The sequence below is a fragment of the Salvelinus fontinalis genome, chromosome 5 (genome assembly GCF_029448725.1).
Source record: "Salvelinus fontinalis isolate EN_2023a chromosome 5, ASM2944872v1, whole genome shotgun sequence".
NCBI lineage: Eukaryota > Metazoa > Chordata > Actinopteri > Salmoniformes > Salmonidae > Salvelinus > Salvelinus fontinalis.
The window spans coordinates 488,772-511,874 of NC_074669.1; the positions used below are offsets into that span (position 1 = coordinate 488,772).

General features: G+C 42.3%; 1 protein-coding gene across 1 annotated transcript in view; it reads left to right on the top strand.

Moving 5' to 3' along the window:
* The first annotated feature begins 261 nt into the window (after positions 1–261).
* LOC129854880 (plakophilin-3-like) overlaps positions 262–23,103 on the top strand; it is a 67,402-nt gene continuing 44,560 nt past the window's right edge. The window contains exons 1-5 of the mRNA XM_055922010.1: positions 262–778; positions 17,544–17,635; positions 21,607–21,789; positions 21,940–22,065; positions 22,664–22,858. Of these exons, the coding sequence (XP_055777985.1) occupies positions 550–778; positions 17,544–17,635; positions 21,607–21,789; positions 21,940–22,065; positions 22,664–22,858 (825 nt within the window). The 5' untranslated portion in view covers positions 262–549. The remainder of the gene's footprint in view (positions 779–17,543; positions 17,636–21,606; positions 21,790–21,939; positions 22,066–22,663; positions 22,859–23,103) is intronic.

A 23,103-nucleotide genomic window follows, 5' to 3' on the forward strand; every position in this document is an offset into this window, starting at 1 on the left:
TACCTCAGAGCTTCCCAGGTCACCCCCCTCACCCGCTCACTGTTAGTTCCGGTACCTCCCGATTTACAAATGAAGCACAGGATCACTGTGCTAGAAAGCTTCTCTTGATTGGCGATTTTTCTGCATTTATCAGAGTGCCATCAGGTAGCCTTTTTTCAGATGTGTCCATGTAAACAGGATGATTAGGGGAATCGTTCTTCTAGCAAAGCAATAACTACTATATGAATCTAACTATCCACAATAATCGCATTATTGTGTGCATGTAACCGTACTCAATGAGAGAGTTTATTTTCCTGTGCCAGGTAGCCTATTCTCCCTCACAGACTCCACCCCGTTGTTATTTCAGCGTATACTGTATAGTTCATTACCGAGGGAGCGGTCGTTAGAAAAGTATCTCACATATGAGCGAGCAACTCAACACCGAATACCGACTATACTGATGACCAAATTAATTATTTCCAGATCAGAATTTGTTTAGACGAGAAACACACACATTGGGCTCTCGTTTGGAATCCTTGGAACTTTTATATTGCCTTCCGAGTTTCGACAATGAGTTTCGGGGCTCAAGATCATGTCTTTCGGTCTGCTTTGCAGGCCAATACCGCCGTCAGTACTTACGCGGTCCCGTCCGAGATCCAACTCGAGGGAAAAGGAGGCAACCTGTCGGATGAGATGACCCGGGCCAAGCGGGTCCAGCAGCAGGTTGCTATGCGGCTCGCCGAGAAAACCTCGACGCTTTCACGACAGAACGGCTCAGCCACACAATATACCTCCTCAGGTAGGACCTAGCCTCCTATGGCGACACGGTACTGAAATGTACGGTAGGCTACCTACTACATTGCCGCGCTCAGAGAGAATTTACTGATTTGATTTGATACATAAGCAAACTATTGACACTGCTCAATCCACCTGTAGCAACTGTCGGTAGAACTGCATTGCAATGTGATGCATTTGCCTCATGGCACAACAAACTGCTTAATACTGTTATATAAATATACGTTTCTTTCTTCAAACATGTATACAACATTGTGTAAAATTATCAAAGTCTACAAATGTTGAATTACCCACAATCCTTTAAAAACAGTCATGCTGCAAGTTATGCTGCAAGACTTAAAATAAAATAAAAGACAAACTTAAAATATTATTTAAAATTAAAATTACTATTTAAAATACTTAGATTTTGAGCAACATAGAGGAGTTGGATTTATTCTTAACTTTTTTGGTTAAATTAAATGAACAAATCATATAAACAACTTGCATGAATTATATATATATTTTTTACATTCAATTAATTTTAGTCATTTAACAGATGTTGTTATCCAGAGCAACTTAGAGTAGTGGAATGCTTACATTTTCTTACTTATTTCCCCCATGGGAATCGAACCCACAACTCCAGTGCTACTAGCACAATGCTCTACCAACTGAGCCACACGGGACCACCCTAGATTAATTGTTTAGTGTTGTATACAGTGTATAAAAACGACCTGATCCAGTTCTGCCCCTCATCTCTCTTCCTCTCTCCCCCTCTCCCTCTCTCTCTCCCTCTCTTCTCTCCCCCTCCCTCTCTTCTCTCCCCCTCTCTTTCTCTTCTCTCCCCTCTCCCTCTCTCTCTCCCTCTCTCCCTCTCTTCTCTCCCCCTCCCTCTCTCCTCTCCCCCTCTCTTTCTCTTCTCTCCCCTCCCCCTCTCTTCTCATCCCCTCTCTTTCTCTTCTCTCCCCCTCTCTTCTCTCTCCCTTTCTCCACCTCCCTTTCTCTCTCCCCTCTCTCTCGCTCCCCCTCTCTCGCTTCCCCTCCCTCTCCCCCCTCCCTTTCCCCCTCTCTTCTCTCCCCCTCACCCTCTCTTCTCTCCCCCTCTCCCTCTCTTCTCTCCCCCTCTCTCCCTTTCTCCCCCTCTCCCTTTCTCTCTCCCCCTCTCTCCCTTTCTCTCTCCCCCTCTCTCTCTCCCCCTCCCCCTTTCTCACTCCCCTACCCCCCTCCCTCTCTCCCCTCCCTTTCCCCCTCTCTCTCTCCCCTCTCTCCATCTCTCCCCTCCCTTTCTCTCTCTCTCCCCCTCCCCCACTCTCACTCCCCTACCCCCCTCCCTCTCTCCCCTCCCTTTCCCCCTCTCTTCTCCCCTCTACTCTCTCCCCTCCCTTTCCCCCTCTCTCCCCCTCCCCCTCTCTCACTCCCCTACCCCCTCCCTTTCCCCCTCCTTCTCTCCCCTCTCTCCATCTCTCTCCCCTCCCTTTCTCTCTCCCCTCCCTTTCCCTTTCTCTCTCTCCCCTCACTCCACCAGCTACCTCAGTCTCTGTAGAACCAATAGAATAAAATAAACTTTATTTTTCCCTTTTGTGTTTTGGGTTATTGCAGTGCTTCACCTTGAAGTTTTGACACAGTTTCATATTTAGCTGACAGGCTCAAACAAGCATGGTTTTCATAGATGGGTTAGTTGACAATGTCATGAAAGTGATGCTCGCGCTTCAACGGGGCAGACGTTTTGTGTGTTGTTGCTGTTGTGATTCTGGATGGCCAGATAGCTAGCAACAATGACAAGAACATGCCACGTGGGGAGTAGTAAGTGGCTCGTTTCATCTAGTTTCATCTTGTTCTTTATACCATGTCTTGTTTTCACGTTTTGACTGTTCTCACGTCTTTGCTAATATGGCGACAATAAAATAGCTGGCTAACCATCAACTGTAGCAATGTATTTGAGAGACAACAAGTGCTCATTGTCCAAATGTATTTATGTTTTCAATCAACATTGGAGACTAAATATAGTTGACATGTTGTCACCAAGCTAAGCCAACCCCGTCGTTTCTTTCCCACACTTGCGCACAAGTCGGTTTTGTTGCTAAACAAACAACCCGTCTATAAAATGTACTCACTGAGGGAGAGAGAGAAAGGGAGAGAACTGTCGCCAAGGACTAGGGTGAAAGAAATAGCTTCAGTCTAACAAGGCCTTGAGTGAGATTGAGATCCAGAAGATTGGGTTACAGGTGTTACTCAGGCTAAGTCTGCTCTAAGATGACCTATGAACTCACAGCTACCCCGACACAATGAGGACTAGGGGGAAAATAAAGCTCTTCAGTCAGACTTGGTTCAGTCAGACTTGGTTCAGTCAGACTTGGTTCAGTCAGACTTGGTTCAGTCAGACTTGGTTCAGTCAGACTTGGTTCAGTGAGACTTGGTTCAGTGAGACTTGGTTCAGTGAGACTTGGTTCAGTGAGACTTGGTTCAGTGAGATATGGTTTAGTCAGAATTGGTTCAGTGAGACTTGGTTTAGTCAGAATTGGTTCAGTGAGACTTGGTTCAGTGAGACTTGGTTCAGTGAGACTTGGTTCAGTGAGACTTGGTTCAGTGAGACTTGGTTCAGTGAGACTTGGTTTAGTCAGACTTGGTTCAGTGAGACTTGGTTCAGTGAGATTGAGTGACAGGTCTGTCTTAGTCCGCTTTAGAGAGGAGAGGGTTTAATGTATATGTGGTTAATGAGAGGCGGAGAGACCAGGTTTCTGTGATTCTTGTCTATCTAGTCTTGTCAGGGAAATGACATATCAATGGTCTTTCTCTCTGTCTGTCAACACAAAGCAGGCTGGGTGTCTCAGTGCTCTTGTTATGTAAGCTCTCTGGGACTGTCAAGGATTAGCTAAACTGTGCTACTCCCTGGATGTTAAATTAAACGTTTCCTAAAGTCTTCAGAGTTATCCCAGGTGTTAAACTGCAGTGTTCAGTAGTCGGCGACAGGGTTAGCCCCAGGCTGCTACCAGGAGAGACTGAACATTATTTTGATAAAGACAAACAGCATATTTTCATCAGAATCATTAAGCATAGGCTCCCGAGTGGCGCAGCGGTCTAAGGCACTGCATCTTAGTGCTAGAGATGTCACTACAATCCCTGGTTTGAATCCAGGCTGTATCACATCCGGCTGTGATTAGGAGTCCCATAGGGCGGTGCACAATTGGCCCAGCGTTGGCCGGGGTAGGCCGTCATTGTAAATAAGAATTTGTTCTTAACTTACTTGCTTAGTTAAATAAAGGTTAAATACATTTGTTTTAAGAAATGTGGACTTTGTTCATCCATTTAGAAAATTCCAGAGAACAAGCAGAATAAAGTTGGTACCACTGCTGAGGTTACAGCTCTTTTTCAGGATTGTGTTCCACGATATAATGCAACCCGTTGATATTACGGTTTCAATAAATTCCACCTGCTTTTCTATTGACTTAAATATATATGTGGCAATTTAGCAACTATGATTTTTTTTGTCTGTAATGGTTATGAGAAATTATACATTATTGTGCACTTTTGACATAGGCCGTTAGATAGATGTGCACGTATATATTTTTCCAATGCAGGCCTTATGTTATATATATTTTTTTTTTATCCATTTGAGTACTCGATTATTCAACTAAAATATATGTGAGTACTCGATTATTCAACTCTCACTTCATGAGGTTTACAGTACATTGCCATCAGAAAGTATTCAACCCCCCCCCCCCCACACACACATTTTGTGGTGTTACAGCCTGAATTTAAAATGGATTTAATTTAGATTGTGTGTCACTGATCTACACACAATACCCCATAATGTCAAAGTGGAATTATGTTTTTAGAAATGTTTAGAAATGTATTACAAATGAAAAGCTGAAATATCTTGAGTCAATAAGTATTCAACCCGTTTGTTATATCAACCCTGAATACGTTCAGGAGTAACAATGTGCTTAACAAGTCACATTATAAGTTGCATGGACTCACTCTGTGTGCAATAATAATACTGTTTAACATTATTTTTAAATGACTACCTCATCTCTGTACCCCAGCAGTGAATTTCAACCACAAAGACCAGGGAGGTTTTCCAATGCCTCGCCAAGAAGGACAGTTATTGATTGATGGGTAAAGATTTTTTAAAGCAGACATTGAAATGTCCGTTTGATCTGAAGTTATTAATTACACTTTGGATGGTGTATCAATACACCCAATCACTACAAAGATACAGGCATCCTTCCTAACTCAGTTGCCAGAGAGGAAGGAAACCGCTCAGGGATTTCACCATGAGGCCAATGGTGATTTTAAAACATTTACAGTTTAATGGCTGTGATAGGAGCAAACTGAGGACGGATCAACAACATTGTACTTTCTCTACAATACTAATATGAATGACAGAGTGAAAAGGAGGAAGCCTTTACAGAATAAAAATATTCCAAAACATGCATCCTGTTTGCAATAAGACACTAAAGTAATACTGCAAAAAAAAATGTCTAAATTAACTTTTTGTCCTGAATACAAGGCATTATGTTTGGGGCAAATCCAACACAGCACATCACTGAGTACCACTCTACATATTTTTAAGCATGGTGGTGGCTGCATCATGTTATGGGTATGCTTGTCATTGGGGGTTTTTAGGATAAGAAAATGAAATAGACCTAAGCACAGGCAAAAATCCTAGAGGAAAACCTGGTTCAGTCTGCTTTCCAACAGACACTGGGAGACAAATTCACCTTTCAGCAGGACAATAACCTAAAGCACAAGACCAAATATACACTGGAGTTACTTACCAAGACGACATTGAATGTTCATGAGTGGCCTAGTTACAGTTTTGACTTAAATTGTCTTGAAAATCTATGGCAACATTTGAAGAATTTAATAAAGAATAATGTGCAAATATTGCACAATCCAGGTGTGCAAAGCTCTTAGAGACTTACCCAGAAAGACTCACAGCTGTAATCACTGCCAAAGGTGATTCTAACATGTATTGAGGGGTGTGAATACTTATATAAATGAGATATTTCTGTGTTTCATTTTCAATACATTTGCAAAACATTTCTAAAAACATGTTTTCATTTGGTCATTATGGTGTATTGTGTGTGTAGATGTGTGAGGAAAAAAAATATATTTAATAAATGTTGAATTCAGGCTGTAACACAACAAATGTTGAATAAGTCAAAGGGGGTGTATCCTCTAGGCAGCCAGAGACACATACCTGAGAGGAACAGTACAACATGTCTTCTTCTATCTAGGTCAACTGAGTGCAAACTGAACATACAGAGTAGCTCTCCCAATTCATGTTTAAAGCAGGGGTTGCACTTAGACAAATTGCTAACTACACTAACTACAGTGGTAGGCCGGTGCCGTTTAGGAGGAGGGAGAACGATAAAGTTGTTTATGAGCGTGGCCTTGTTTCTATTACAGCATATTGGGTGACTGTCATTCATATTCCATTCACCCAGTTCAATGTAACAGCGACAGGTTTAGGCTACTACATGATACTCTAATGTTCCCTATACTCATCATGAGGTTGCTACAACCTAGACTACGAATAAAAGTTCTACAACGTAAATGCACAGTTCAAGAGAAATTTGAGTAATCAAGGTGGCAGACAGTGACACATTCAATACCAACTTGCACACTCCTCTTGCCTGCATCTAGCTGATCTAGGGTGTAATCATTAGTCCAACAGTTGCAAACAAGAGTTTCTATTGGACAAATCCAGGTATGTTTATCCTCGTTTCGTTCCGTTTGCTTCCGTTTTAAGAAATGTTTTTCAACAGAATCAGCGGAATGAATACACCCATGATCACACGTAAACACAGTTCACTTTCATAGCAGCCAGATAGTTGTATAATTCCTTCCCGCATCTACTAACTAGCTGCATTCCCTAGCTAAGTAAGTGAAAGTTTAAAACAATTTATCTCCCTCTCTCTTTGTGTTGCTCCTCCTTCATTTTTGAAAAAATGTATTTGTTCTTAACTGTTCAACTATTGTCTTTCTCTCTTTGAGTGAACTACTCAACACATTTTATGCACTGCAGTGCTAGCTAGCTGTAGCTTATGCTTTCAGTACTGGATAAATTCTCTGATCCTTTGATTGGGTGGACAACATGTCAGTTCATGCTGCAAGAGCTCTGATAGGTTGGAGGACATTCTCCGGAAGTTGTCATAATTACAGTGTAAGTCTATGAAAGGGGGTGAGAACCATGAGCCTCCTAGGTTTTGTATTGAGGTCAATGTACCTAGAGGAGGACGGAAGCTAGCTGTCCTCCGGCTACACCATGGTGCTACCCTACAGAGTGCTGCTGAGGTTACTGTAGACCTTCAAGGCAAACAGGTGTTTTTTAATCAATTATTTGGTGACGTGAATGTATTAAGTGTAGTTTTATCTAAAAAGGATAACTTTTTAAAATATTTCAGCATTTTCATTTTGGTGAAAATCACTGAGGAGGATGGTCCTTCCCTTCCACCACCGACTAACTACAACTTTGAAGGATTAATGAAGCCTTCCGGATGCTTTGAAGCCTGTTTTACTGTTGTAAGGTATTGTATCATAGAGGCTGAATAGCTATCCCAGTTTAGGATAATATCTTAATGCAAGTAGTCTCCTAACCCCACAGCCTCTGTATGAGTGGGAAGCTAAATTAAATGCTGAGTAGCCCAGTAGCCCAGAATCCTAGTAGCCCAGTATCCTAGTAGCCCAGTATCCCAGTATCCTAGTAGCCCAGTATACCAGTATCCCAGTATACCAGTATCCCAGTATCCCAGTATCCCAGTAGCCCAGTATCCTAGTAGCCAAGTATCCCAGTAGCCAAGTATCCCAGTAGCCAAGTATCCCAGTAGCCAAGTAGCCCAGTATCCTAGTAGCCCAGTATCCTAGTAGCCCAGTATCCCAGTATCCCAGTAGCCCAGTATCCCAGTATCCCAGTAGCCAAGTAGCCCAGTATCCTAGTAGCCCAGTATCCCAGTAGCCAAGTAGCCAAGTATCCTAGTAGCCCAGTATCCTAGTATCGCAGTATCCCAGTAGCCCAGTAGCCCAGTATCCCAGTAGCCCAGTAGCCTAGTATCCCAGTATCCTAGTAGCCCAGTATCCCAGTAGCCTAGTAGCCCAGTATCCTAGTAGTCCAGTATCCTAGTAGCCCAGTATCATAGTAGTCCAGTATTCTAGTAGCCCAGTATCCTAGTAGCCCAGTATCCTAGTAGCCTAGTAGTCCAGTATCCTAGTAGTCCAGTATCCTAGTAGCCCAGTATCCCAGTAGCCCAGTATCCCAGTAGCCTAGTAGCCCAGTATCCTAGTAGTCCAGTATCCTAGTATCCCAGTAGCCTAGTAGCCCAGTATCCTAGTAGCCCAGTATCCTAGTAGCCCAGTATCCTAGTAGCCCAGTATCCCAGTAGCCTAGTATCCCAGTAGCCTAGTAGCCCAGTAGCCCAGTATCCTAGTAGCCCAGTAGCCTAGTAGCCCAGTATTCTAGTAGCCCAGTATCCTAGTAGCCCAGTATCCTAGTAGCCCAGTATCCTAGTAGCCCAGTAGCTAAGTATCCTATTAGCCCAGTAGCTAAGTATCCTAGTAGCCCAATAGCTAAGTATCCTAGTAGCCCAGTAGCTAAGTATCCTAGTAGCCCAGTAGCTTAGTAGCCCAGTAGCCTAAATGAAGTAATATTCTATTCCAGTGACAGCTCAGGGCCCTGCTGCCTTGATGGAGATATCCAATCACTTAGTCAGTAATAGTCACCTGAAGTAATCTATTGAACAACACAGTGTATGGGAAGTGCCGTTTCTCATTACAATACAATGTTGCTGTGAGATGGTGCTAAGAGTCACCGGCAGGGAATTCAGACCAAATACAGTGTAAACTTTTCACACTATTATGAATGCAGTTATGTATGTGCAAGTAGAAAAACACACAGACAATACTAGAGCATGGATAAAACATCCACAGATGAAATCTTCCTGAGGGGATTGCACCTTTATTTCCAATTCCGCTTTACATGAGTGACTAACTATTACTCTGCAGGGAGAAATGTAATGGCTGCAAATAGAGGATACAAATAAACATACCATAATACATACTTATTTGTAACACATTCATAACATTTGATCAATAATACGAAATATTGTGATGTATTGATAACGTTATTAAGAAGATGATTAACGTATCATTGATTTGGATAAGGACACAATGAAAATTGATACTTCAATTCACGTTTGTAAGCCTGTAGCTCTAGACAGCAGCCTGATCTCTGGAAATCTCCCAATTTTGGATGTTTGAAAAGGTCCTTAGGACGTGGATATATATCTTCATCCAATGAATCAAATTAATTCAATGAATCAAATTAATTCAATGAATCAATTTAATTTAATTAATCAAATGTATTAAATGTTTGGCCAGCACTGGGTGTGAATGCATGATTCTCGGAGTGGGAGCACATTGCTTAGATCACTAAACCACCACAGTTTATAATGCAGTATCAAGCCTTACCCTAGTGGTCAGAGTGTAGAGGTGGCAGGTACCCTAGTGGTTAGAGCGTTGGACTAATAACCGAAAGGTTGCATGATCAAATCCCCGAGCTGACAAGGTAAAAATCTGTCATTCTGCCCCTGAACAAGGCAGTTAGCCCACTGTTCCTAGGCCGTCATTGAAAATATGAATGTGTTCTTAACTGACTTGCCTAGTTAAATAAAGATGAAATAAACAACAACAAAAAACAAAGCCCTAAGCTTAACCACTTGGAATTAATGCCTAAACTGTTAATCTTTCAATTTACCTTGTAACAACTCGGAATTAATGCCTAAACTGTTAATCTTTAAGTTTACCTTGTAACCACTCGGAATTAATGCGTAAAAAAAAATTGACGTTCGTCCATAATATGTTGAATTTCGAAGGGAAACTGAGATCTTGTAGACAGACCAGGTATAAGGGGCCTGTTGAGTGACAGCTAGTGTTTGCGTGTTATCAGCAGGGTTAGGCCCGAGACCTTGTGGTGCTGTCTCTTTGTCTTTCTCTCTCAATTTCACGCCTCTCACTCTTTCCCTCTCGCTTTCTGGCCTCATTCTCCACCAACCAGTTTGTTGCCTGTTCCCTGAGGCTCTGTATGAAGCTCACACACCCCTCCCTCCAGCCTACCTGCCTGGGAACACACACACACGCATGCACACACACACACCCACAAGTGCAGTCTTGTAGTCTTTAACTTTGTACTGTAAAATCAAATCAAATCAAATTGTATTAGTCACATGCGCCGAATACAAGAGGTGTGGACCTTACAGTGAAATGCTTACTTACAAGCCCCTAACCAACAATGCAGTTTAAAAAATATGAATAAGAATAAGAAATTAAAGGAACGAATAATTAAAGAGCGGCAGTAAAATAGCAATAGCAGGACTATATACAGGGTGTACCGGTACAGAGTCAATGTGTCGGGGCACCGGTTAGTTGAGGTAATATGTACGTGTAGGCAGAGTTATTAAAGTGACTATGCATAGATAACAACAGAGAGTAGCAGCGGCGTAAAAGGGGGGGGGGGCAATGCAAATAGTCTGGGTAGCCATTTAATTAGATGTTCAGGAGTCTTACGGCTTGTGGGTAGAAGCTGTTTAGAATCCTCTTGGACCTAGACTTGGCACTCTGATATCGCTTGCCGTGCATTAGCAATTTTTAGGGCTTTCTCTGACACCGCCTTGTATAGAGGTCCTGGATGGCAGGAAGCTTGACCAGCCTTTCAAAGCATTTCATGACTACGGATGTGAGTGCTATGGGTCGGTAGTCATTTAGGCAAGTTACCTCAGTGTTTGGGTACAGGGACTATTGTGGTCTGCTTAAAACATGTTGGTATTACAGACTCTGACAGGGAGAGGTTGACAATGTCAGTGAAGACTAACAGTAACAATTTACGTCCTGGTAATCCATCTGGCCCTGCGGCCTTGTGTATGTTGACCTGTTTTAAGATCTTACTCACATCGGCTGCGGAGAGTGTGATCACACAGTCGTCCAGAACAGCTGGTGCTCTCATACATTTTTCAGTGTTATTTGCCTCGAAGCGAGCATAGAAGTAGTTTAGCTCGTCTAGTAGGCTCGTGTCACTGGGCAGCTCTCGGCTGTGCTTCCCTTTGTAGTCTGTAATGGTTTGCAAGCCCTGCCACATCCGACGAGCGTCGGCGCTGTTCTAGTACGATTCAATCTTGGTTCATTACAAATCTTTTCCGAGATGTGAGATAATTAACTTGATATCTTTAGTATCATATAGCTTTGGAATCGTTACATTACGTATTGTAGCAGGCTCAAGGATGTGGGGTTTCCATGTCACCAAGTTCAAAAACAAAACAGGCACCAGTCGCACAATTAGAATGCAAATGGGAAGTTTATTAGGGGTTTTTATACACGGGGAAAGAAGGGTGAATTCACCAATCACCTCACAGTCCACAAGCCATTCACTTTGTGAATATTTGTTCCCACCAGGTAAATGAAGGATCTGTTACGACCAGCCTATGGTCATGACTCCCCCTTTAATCTAAGCAGTCATGTCACAGCATGTGAAAAAATGTACATGTAATCACATAGTTCTTTTCTGCAGAGCTCCCTCCCTGGTTCTCACAAACATATTTCCTCAGGACAGGATATAATACCAGTCTATATATGAAGCGTTTGTTTCCTAAACTCTATATCCACCATTTTTTCCCCTTCTTTTTTTCCCATTAGAAACTATTGCTTATTTTTATTTATTTATTTAAACTTTATTTAACTAGGCAAGACAGTATGGGGACCTTCATGTGTGTGTAAAATTTTACTGTTCTCAGATTTTTTAATTCATAGATTTTATGTGTTATGAAAATGTTTTTTGTTGTTGCAAAAATGCTATATATCCATTGTTTAGCTGGAATGGAATGTTTGTATCCGGTATATTTGACTGTGATATGTGGTTGTCTCACCTAGATATCTTAAGATCAATGCACTAACTGTAAAGCACTCTGGGTAAGAGCATCTGCTAAATTAGCAATGTCAAATGTAAATGTTTTACATACAGATCTCATATTAATGTATTTAATTATTATTCTTAGATGTTTTTATAATAATTTTGATGTCACAAATGTATCATTTGTATAGTTCTTTATTATTATTTTTTTTTTTTTTACATTTGACTGTAAAACCTAGCAGTACTACTTATTTATCTGACACTGAGGCCGATATACATCATTTTACAACAAAAAAAATATTATTTGTCTTTCTGAAATGAAACCATCAAGTGACAGATTTAAAAAACAAAACATTAACAATAACAATTGGATGTTATAGAACAATAACAACAACAATATGTATGTTATAGAACAATAACAACATGTATGTTATAGAACAATAACAATATGTATGTTATAGAACAATAACAATATGTATCTTATAGAACAATAACAATATGTATGTTATAGAACAATAACAATATGTATGTTATAGAACAATAACAATATGTATCTTATAGAACAATAACAATATGTATGTTATAGAACAATAACAATATGTATGTTATGGAACAATAACAATATGTATGTTATAGAACAATAACAATATGTATGTTATAGAACAATAACAATATGTATGTTATGGAACAATAACACTACCAATATGTATCTTATAGAACAATAACAATATGTATGTTATGGAACAATAACACTACCAATATGTATCTTATAGAACAATAACAATATGTATGTTATAGAACAATAACAATATGTATCTTATAGAACAATAACAATATGTATCTTATAGAACAATAACAATATGTATGTTATAGAACAATAACAACATGTATGTTATAGAACAATAACAATATGTATGTTATAGAACAATAACAATATGTATCTTATAGAACAATAACAATATGTATGTTATAGAACAATAACAATATGTATGTTATAGAACAATAACAATATGTATCTTATAGAACAATAACAATATGTATGTTATAGAACAATAACAATATGTATGTTATGGAACAATAACAATATGTATGTTATAGAACAATAACAATATGTATCTTATAGAACAATAACAATATGTATGTTATAGAACAATAACAATATGTATGTTATGGAACAATAACAATATGTATGTTATAGAACAATAACAATATGTATGTTATGGAACAATAACACTACCAATATGTATCTTATAGAACAATAACAATATGTATGTTATGGAACAATAACACTACCAATATGTATCTTATAGAACAATAACAATATGTATGTTATAGAACAATAACAATATGTATGTTATAGAACAATAACAATATGTATCTTATAGAACAATAACAATATGTATGTTATAGAACAATACCAATATGGTACAGAGTCAATGTGGAGGCTATATACAGGGTAGTGCCGGTACAGAGTCAATGTGCGGGGGCACCGGTTAGTTGAGGTAGTGTGTACATGTAGGTAGAGTTAAATAAAGTGACTATGCATAGATGACAACAGAGAGTGGCAGTGGTGTGGGGGGGGGGGGGGGGCAATGCAAATAGTCAGGGTAGCCATTTGACTAGATGTTCAGGAGTCTTATAGCTTGGGGGTAGAAGCTGTTTAGAAGCCTCTTGGACCTAGACTTGGCACTGCGGTACCACTTGCCGTGCAGTAGCAGAGAGAACAGTCTATGACAAGGGTGGCTGGAGTCTTTGAAAACTAGTAGAGGACAGAGATAGTACAGAGTAGAGATAGTACAGAGAGCAGAGATAATACAGAGAGCAGAGATAAGGGAATCTCTCTAACACTGGGAGCTACGAAGGTGACACTCATCCAGAGTTACCTTGTGTTGTAAACTAACTAACTAGGCCTTATTCATACATTATACAAGACCAACAACTCATGTTCCTGTTAACACACACACACACACACACACACACACACACACACACACACACACACACACACACACACACACACACACACACACACACACACACACACACACACACACACACACACACACACACACACCACCCCTCACCAAAACCTATGATCTGCTATTTTGACCTCTACTACAGGCAGAAGGACAACAATTGTTTACAATGTATATAGTAGTTTACAGGCACCAACCTGACCTGGGAGCAATTAGTATTTGTTTTCTTTCTAACACCTTGAGTGTGTGATTGAGCAAGCTTGTAGTGCCGGAGGGGCAGGATCTGCAACGGGGCTACTCCACTGGTTGTGTTACTCCAGACAACATCAAATAAAGCACAGATAAAATATTTCAAACAAAATAAATACTATTTGGACCCAACCCAGCGTCCTCGGGGAAGAAAAATAAACACTTCATATATAGACTGGTATTATATCCTGTCCTGAGGAAATATGTTTGTGAGAACCAGGGAGGGAGCTCTGCAGAAAAGAACTATGTGATAACATGTACATTTTTTCACATGTTGTGACATGACTGCTTAGATTAAAGGGGGAGTCATAGCCATAGGCTGGTCGTAACAGATCCTTCATTTACCTGGTGGGGAACAAATATTCACAAAGATCTCACAGAAAATGGTGAAATTGACTTCTGAATCCAAACTAGTGCCAAAAACTGGGATTGAACTCGTGAGCCTCAGAGCCGGATCGCAGAGTTTACGCCTATCCACCATCAGTGTCCACGTGTTTTTGACGGTTAATTTTCAGCATTCATTCCGAATGGTTAAAATAATAAATATTCACCCATTTTTGAATCTTATATTGTTTTTTTTTGTGCATCTCAGAGTTGCTGTTCTATCAATCCTCTGGGTCATTTCCTGTTTTCACGTGTATCCGTGTTATTGCTGTATAACGTAGTAGTTTACAGGCACCAACCTGACCTGGGAGCAATTAGTATTTGTTTTCTTTCTAACACCTTGAGTGTGTGATTGAGCAAGCTTGTAGTGCCGGAGGGGCAGGATCTGCAACGGGGCTACTCCACTGGTTGTGTTACTCCAGACAACATCAAATAAAGCACAGATAAAATATTTCAAACAAAATAAATACTATTTGGACCCAACACAGCGTCCTCGGGGAAGAGAAACAGTGACTAATTAAATGTTTCTGCATAAGTAAAGCACTGAGAGGCATAAAGAGCAGTGATCTTAGGGTGGTGTGTGTCTGTGTGTGTAATTACAGAGTCATGTGTTAGTGACAGACTAAGTCAGAAGGAGTCGCAGAACAGACTGACTGACCTCTGCAGTTCACTGACACAGTTATCTGGCTTTACTAGCTGGACACACACACACATAGACACAGTTATCTGGCTTTACTAGCTGGACGAGGCTGGACACACACACACACACATAGACACAGTTATCTGGCTTTACTAGCTGGACACACAAACACATAGACACAGTTATCTGGCTTTACTAGCTGGACGAGGCTGGACACACACACACATAGACACAGTTATCTGGCTTTACTAGCTGGACGAGGCTGGACACACACACACAGACACACACACACAGAGACACACACAGACACGCCACAGGTGGTTGACACAGTTATCTGGCTTTACTAGTTGGACGAGGCTGGACACACACACACACACACACACACACACACACACACACACACACACACACACACAGACACGCCACAGGTGGTTGACACGGTTATCTAGCTTTACTAGCTGGACGAGGCTGGACACACACACACACACACGCACACACACACAAACACAGACACACACACACACACACAGAGACACACAGGCACACACACACAGAGACACGCCACAGGTGGTTGACACGGTTATCTGGCTTTACTAGCTGGACGAGGCTGGACACACACACACACACACACACACACACACACACACACACACACACACACACACACAGAGACACAAACACAGACACACACACACACAGAGACACAAACACAGACACACACACACACAGAGACACAAACAAAGACACACACACAGAGACACAAACAAAGACACACACACAGAGAGACACGAACACAGACACACAGACACAAACACAGACACAAACACAGACACAAACACAGACACAAACACAGACACACACACACACACACACACACACACACACACACACACACACACACACACACACACACACACACACACACACACACAGAGACACAAACACAGACACACACACACACAGAGACACAAACACACACACAGACACGCCACAGGTGGTTGACACGGTTATCTGGCTTTACTAGCTGGACGAGGCTGGACACACACACACACACACACACACACACACACACACACACACACACACACACAGAGACACACACACACACACACACACAGAGACACACACACAGAGACACACACATAGACACGCCACAGGTGGTTGACCGGTTATCTGGCTTCACTGAAACTAGTTAACAAGGCCAAATGAAGGTTTCTGTCTCAACAGGTTGTGCAATATGCATATTACAAATACTGTATGTAAAACTACACTGCTATATAGAAGTGTTCAATAAATACAGAATACTACTATTGTTAATATTCAATATATACAGAATATTACTATTGTTAATATTCAATAAATACAGAATATTACTATTGTTAATATTTAATAAATACAGAATATTACTATTGTTAATGCTCAATGAATACAGAATATTACTATTGTTAATGCTCAATAAAGTATATTGTTGTTGTTATTGTTCTATAACATACACATTGTTATTGTTCTATAACATACATATTGTTATTGTTCTATAACATACATATTGTTATTGTTATTGTTCCATAACATACATATTGTTATTGTTATTGTTCTATAACATACATATTGTTATTGTTATTGTTCTATAACATACATATTGTTATTGTTCTATAACATACATATTGTTATTGTTCTATAACATACATATACTATCTCTACTCTGTACTATCCCTACTCTGTACTATCTCTGCTCTATGTTGTGTCATGTCCCATATCATTAAACTAGTTATACCAATGGCATGTCCCATATCATTAAACTAGTTATACCAATGGCATGTCCCATATCATTAAACTAGTTATATCAATGTCATGTCCCATATCATTAAACAAGTTATGTCAATATCGTATCGATGTTTAATTTAGGTGTGGCGGTGAAAAACACAAGGCCTCATAGTTTTGGTTTGATGTTTCAGGTCCTTCCTTAGTGTTGTCTTTAAATGGGATCAGTTTTTGGTTTGATGTTTCAGGTCCTTCCTTAGTGTTGTCTTTAAATGGGATCAGTTTTTGGTGGGCTGATTCAGGTCCTTCCTTAGTGTTGTCTTTAAATGGGATCAGTTTTTGGTTTGATGTTTCAGGTCCTTCCTTAGTGTTGTCTTTAAATGGGATCAGTTTTTGGTGGGCTGATTCAGGTCCTTCCTTAGTGTTGTCTTTAAATGGGATCAGTTTTTGGTGGGCTGATTCAGGTCCTTCCTTAGTGTTGTCTTTAAATGGGATCAGTTTTTGGTGGGCTGATTCAGGTCCTTCCTTAGTGTTGTCTTTAAATGGGATCAGTTTTTGGTGGGCTGATTCAGGTCCTTCCTTAGTGTTGTCTTTAAATGGGATCAGTTTTTGGTGGGCTGATTCAGGTCCTTCCTTAGTGTTGTCTTTAAATGGGATCAGTTTTTGGTGGGCTGATTCAGGTCCTTCCTTAGTGTTGTCTTTAAATGGGATCCATTTTTGGTTTGATGTTTCAGGTCCTTCCTTAGTGTTGTCTTTAAATGGGATCAGTTTTTGGTGGGCTGATTCAGGTCCTTCCTTAGTGTTGTCTTTAAATGGGATCAGTTTTTGGTGGGCGGATTCATGACATTTTTTCTGATTTCCCCTCTCTCTTTTTGTTTTGTAGAACACGGCGGTTCTTCAACAATGAAGTACCAGACCTTCAACCCAGGGTTCAGCTCTAAGTCCTACGTCTATACAGCCTCCAGACCTGTCATGGTGAGTGGTAGTCCTACGTCCCCACAGCCTCCACACCTGTCATGGTGAGTGGTAGTCCTACGTCTCCACAGCCTCCACACCTGTCATGGTGAGTGGTAGTCCTACGTCTCCACAGCCTCCAGACCTGTCATGGTGAGTGGTAGTCCTACGTCTCCACAGCCTCCAGACCTGTCATGGTGAGTGGTAGTCCTATGTCCCCACAGCCTCCACACCTGTCATGGTGAGTGGTAGTCCTATGTCCCCACAGCCTCCACACCTGTCATGGTGAGTGGTAGTCCTATGTCCCCACAGCCTCCACACCTGTCATGGTGAGTGGTAGTCCTATGTCCCCACAGCCTCCACACCTGTCATGGTGAGTGGTAGTCCTATGTCCCCACAGCCTCCACACCTGTCATGGTGAGTGGTAGTCCTATGTCCCCACAGCCTCCAGACCTGTCATGGTGAGTGGTAGTCCTATGTCCCCACAGCCTCCACACCTGTCATGGTGAGTGGTAGTCCTATGTCCCCACAGCCTCCACACCTGTCATGGTGAGTGGTAGTCCTATGTCCCCACAGCCTCCACACCTGTCATGGTGAGTGGTAGTCCTATGTCCCCACAGCCTCCACACCTGTCATGGTGAGTGGTAGTCCTATGTCCCCACAGCCTCCACACCTGTCATGGTGAGTGGTAGTCCTATGTCCCCACAGCCTCCACACCTGTCATGGTGAGTGGTAGTCCTACGTCCCCACAGCCTCCACACCTGTCATGGTGAGTGGTAGTCCTACGTCCCCACAGCCTCCACACCTGTCATGGTGAGTGGTAGTCCTATGTCCCCACAGCCTCCACACCTGTCATGGTGAGTGGTAGTCCTACGTCCCCACAGCCTCCACACCTGTCATGGTGAGTGGTAGTCCTATGTCCCCACAGCCTCCACACCTGTCATGGTGAGTGGTAGTCCTATGTCCCCACAGCCTCCACACCTGTCATGATGAGTGGTAGTCCTATGTCCCCACAGCCTCCACACCTGTCATGGTGAGTGGTAGTCCTATGTCCCCACAGCCTCCACACCTGTCATGGTGAGTGGTAGTCCTATGTCCCCACAGCCTCCACACCTGTCATGGTGAGTGGTAGTCCTATGTCCCCACAGCCTCCACACCTGTCATGGTGAGTTCTACTCAGTTTTAGGGACCAGGTATTATAAATATATTATAAATGTATTATAAACAATATCGGCCTACATTCAGTATTTTCTTAGGAAAATATTGCCTTCATTACACATCCAATGGTTTCTGAGTACCACATGATATGTTCAGCAGATGGTTAAACGAGCCCTGCAGACTTACGTGTTGTTGCCAATAAAGAGATATTATAGACCGTATCTGCCTACGTGAAAATATGCAGCTTAAACTCTGTGACCGCTCTCTGCAGCTTCCTGTAAATACAGTCAGCTATCAACGCAGTGGGATGGTTTCACAGTGCAGTGTTGCCAGAGCCATTGAGCTCGGTCTTCTCTGGGCGCTCTGGAAGTGTGGTATTTCACAGCAGCTCTCCACCAATCTCTCCAGGACCTAAAGTCCACCCTTCAGATTCCTCCACGTCTCACAGTCAGAATGTGTCCACCTCACGTTAGCATAGCAGATATCATTAGACTATGACACCATTACACAATGACATTGTTGAATGAACTTGCCATTCATACATTCATTCATTTAATTAATTTCATATTTTACCAGATGTATATTGTGTTTTAGATTCAGCAGATATACATGACACACCAGTGGAGGCTGTTAAGGGGAGGACGGCTCATAATAATGTCTGGAACGAATCAGTGAAATGGTATCAAACACCTGGATGCGTTTGATGTATTCAAAACCATTCCACTGATTCCGCTCCAGCCATTACCACAAGCCCGTCCTCCCTAACTAAGGTCCCACCAACCTCCTGTGGTACATACAGTAGAATATATACAGTAAGTAAATGATCCACATGTACACGGTAATGGTAACGACGGAAAGAACTCCATTATAGTGGCCTTGTTGACTGCAAAAAAAATGAAATCTCAACTCAACAATTTCCCCATGACTTTTACAATTAGCTTTGCAGAATGTAGGTACACAGAGTTTTTACTTGTGTCAACACTAGTACATAGACATGAACCACTCCCTTTTTATGACAGTCACAGGGTTTACAGGATCTACTGAAGGTAGATCTGGAAAGGTCAGAGTTTGTTGTCCCCGCTCATAGAGGCGGAGTCATAGAGGCGGAGTCATAGAGGCGGAGTCATAGAGGCGGAGTCATAGAGGCGGAGTCATAGAGGCGGAGTCATAGAGGCGGGGTCATAGAGGCGGGGTCATAGAGGCGGGGTCATAGAGGCGGAGTCATAGAGGCGGAGTCATAGAGGCGGGGTCATAGAGGCGGAGTCATAGAGGCGGGGTCATAGAGGCGGGGTCATAGAGGCGGAGTCATAGTGATTAGCATTAGCAGTAGACGTTTAGCGATAGAACCACAATCATTTGTCATTCTCAACATACAGGACAGAAATATGCCTCTGGCCTTCGAAAAACCAAAAATACGTTTTTTTCTGATAACAGTCAGATAACATGCTGTATGTGGTTTCTGAAAAACAATAAGCTTATTCTAAGAATCCATTGAGTCTGAGTTAGGGAGGGTTTCCTCCCAAGGTCGAGAGAGAAGGCCCTGTTGTTCACTCCGACCGCTAACAAGATCATGTCAACAACACTGATGGAATGGTGAAGTTCGCCATCTGGAAGCTGAGCCAAATATGGTCTACCAGTTTACTGAGATATGTCCTGGAGTTTTCTCCCAGGCTCCTGGCATGTCTCCGCTTGTCTTTGTCAGTTAAACATGTCATCCTGATCTCTCGTCATTATTGATCACCCCCAGGCCTTCATTATTGATCACCCAGGCCTTCATTATTGATCACCCAGGCCTTCATTATTGATCACCCAGGCTTTCATTATTGATCACCCAGGCCTTCATTATTGATCACCCAGGCCTTCATTATTGATCACCCACCAGGCCTTTATTATTGACCCCCCCCCCAGGCCTTTATTATTGATCACCCCCCCAGGCCTTCATTATTGATCACCCCCCGGGCCTTCATTATTGATCACCCCCCAGGCCTTCATTATTGATCACCCCCCCAGGCCTTCATTATTGATCACCCCCCCAGGCCTTCATTATTGATCACCTCCCCCAGGCCTTCATTATTGATCACCTCCCCCAGGCCTTCATTATTGATCACCTCCCCCAGGCCTTCATTATTGATCACCCCCAGGCCTTCATTATTGATCACCCACCAGGACTTCATTATTGACCCCCCCAGGCCTTCTTTATTGATCACCCCCAGGCCTTTATTATTGACCCCCCCAGGCCTTCATTGTTGATCACCCCCAGGCCTTTATTATTGACCCCCCCAGGCCTTCATTATTGATCACCCCCCAGGCCTTTATTATTGACCCCCCCCCCAGGCCTTTATTATTGATCACCCCCCCAGGCCTTTATTATTGATCACCCCCCCAGGCCTTCATTATTGATCACCCCCCCCGGGCCTTCATTATTGATCACCCCCCGGGCCTTCATTATTGATCACCCCCCGGGCCTTCATTATTGATCACCCCCCGGGCCTTCATTATTGATCACCCCCCAGGCCTTCATTATTGATCACCCACCAGGCCTTCATTATTGATCACCCCCTCAGGCCTTCATTATTGATCACCCCCTCAGGCCTTCATTATTGATCACCCCCCAGGCCTTCATTATTGAGTAGTAATAACGATTCACCATGCCTTTCATCCTGCCGTAGTGCCCTTGACCAAGGGGGGGTTTACAGTCTGTGTCTTGGCGGCTGGTTAAAAGCAATAAAGACTCATTTCCATGGACGTTAATGAAAATGTACAATACAATATTTTTTCAACTTCTCCTCCTATCCCCCCCCCCCCCTCCTCCTCCTCTTCCTCCTCTGTCCCAGGCACCCAGGATGTCTCACTACTCTGGTGGTTTCTCCTCCCGGTCGGCGATGGACCTGAGTGGTGGTCAGAGGCTCAGCATGGGGGGTGGAGGAGGAGGAGGAGGAGGAGGAGGAGGAGGAGGGTACCAGTACCACGATAACATGAGCCTGAGCGGGGGCTACCAGGGGGGAGGGGGTTACCAGGTACCACATTAATGAGTTACTTTATTCTTCGACTACCATACAAATCCTTTTGGACATCTGAAGCAAGGCACAGTTATTTTTTTATTTGGGGGGGGGGCATATGTTAATACTGTATGTGTACCAGTGTGCTGATTAACTCTGTTCTCCCAGGTTGGAGGAGGAGGGGCCATGAGGCAACAGATGTCCACCGTGAACCGGGCGATGAGCCGTGCTCCCGGCCCAGACCTAGAGACCATGTCCCTGCGCTCCGTTAGGCTCCAGAACATGCCCGCTCAGGTATCTGACTTTAGATACACTACATTATGTGTTCTGTGTGTATTGTGTCAATGTCAACGTAAGGTTTTTCTTTCAAGTGTTGTCTGTCTGTACTGATGTTGATGTCCTCCGTCTGTATTGATGTGGTATTGATGTTGATGTTGTCTGTATTGATGTTGATGTTGTCTGTCTGTATTGATGTGGTATTGATGTTGATGTTCAATCTGTATTGATGTTGATGTTGTCTGTATTGATGTTGATATTGTCTGTATTGATGTTGTCTGTCTGTATTGATGTGGTATTGATGTTGATGTTGTCTGTCTGTATTGATGTGGTATTGATGTTGATGTTGTCTGTCTGTATTGATGTGGTATTGATGTTGATGTTGTCTGTCTGTATTGATGTGGTATTGATGTTGATGTTGTCTGTCTGTATTGATGTGGTATTGATGTTGATGTTGTCTGTCTGTATTGATGTGGTATTGATGTTGATGTTGTCTGTCTGTATTGATGTGGTATTGATGTTGATGTTGTCTGTCTGTCTGTATTGATGTTGATGTTGTCTGTCTGTATTGATGTGGTAGTTTTCTGATTCTGACTCGTTCTGAATCTTTTTTCAGCCGTCCCCAGTGGCAGCCTGGGTGGATGCGGATGGCAGCGATGGGGTCAGCCTCGTCTCGGACCACGATGCCACATTCAACCGCCAGCAGTCTGTCTACAGCACCGTCAATGGAGGAGCCTACAGCTCTGGGACCCAGATGAGACAGGCAGGAGGAGGAGGAGGGTCCATGACCTACCAAGCCCCCATGAGGATGGTTGGTGGAAACCCTACCGAAAGTTTCACATGAGATTAACACATTACAATTCTTATATGTTCCGTGGCATGTGAAAATGAGTTATCTATTTCAAATACATTTTAAATGTATTTAGGGACAAATAATGCACTCCGTCCAAACTAGCTTTTCAGGTGTTTGTGAAAGCAAATATGTTAATTTAATTTGCATTACAATATAAATATTATTATATTTACAGCCCGTTTTTATTTTATTTTTATTTTATT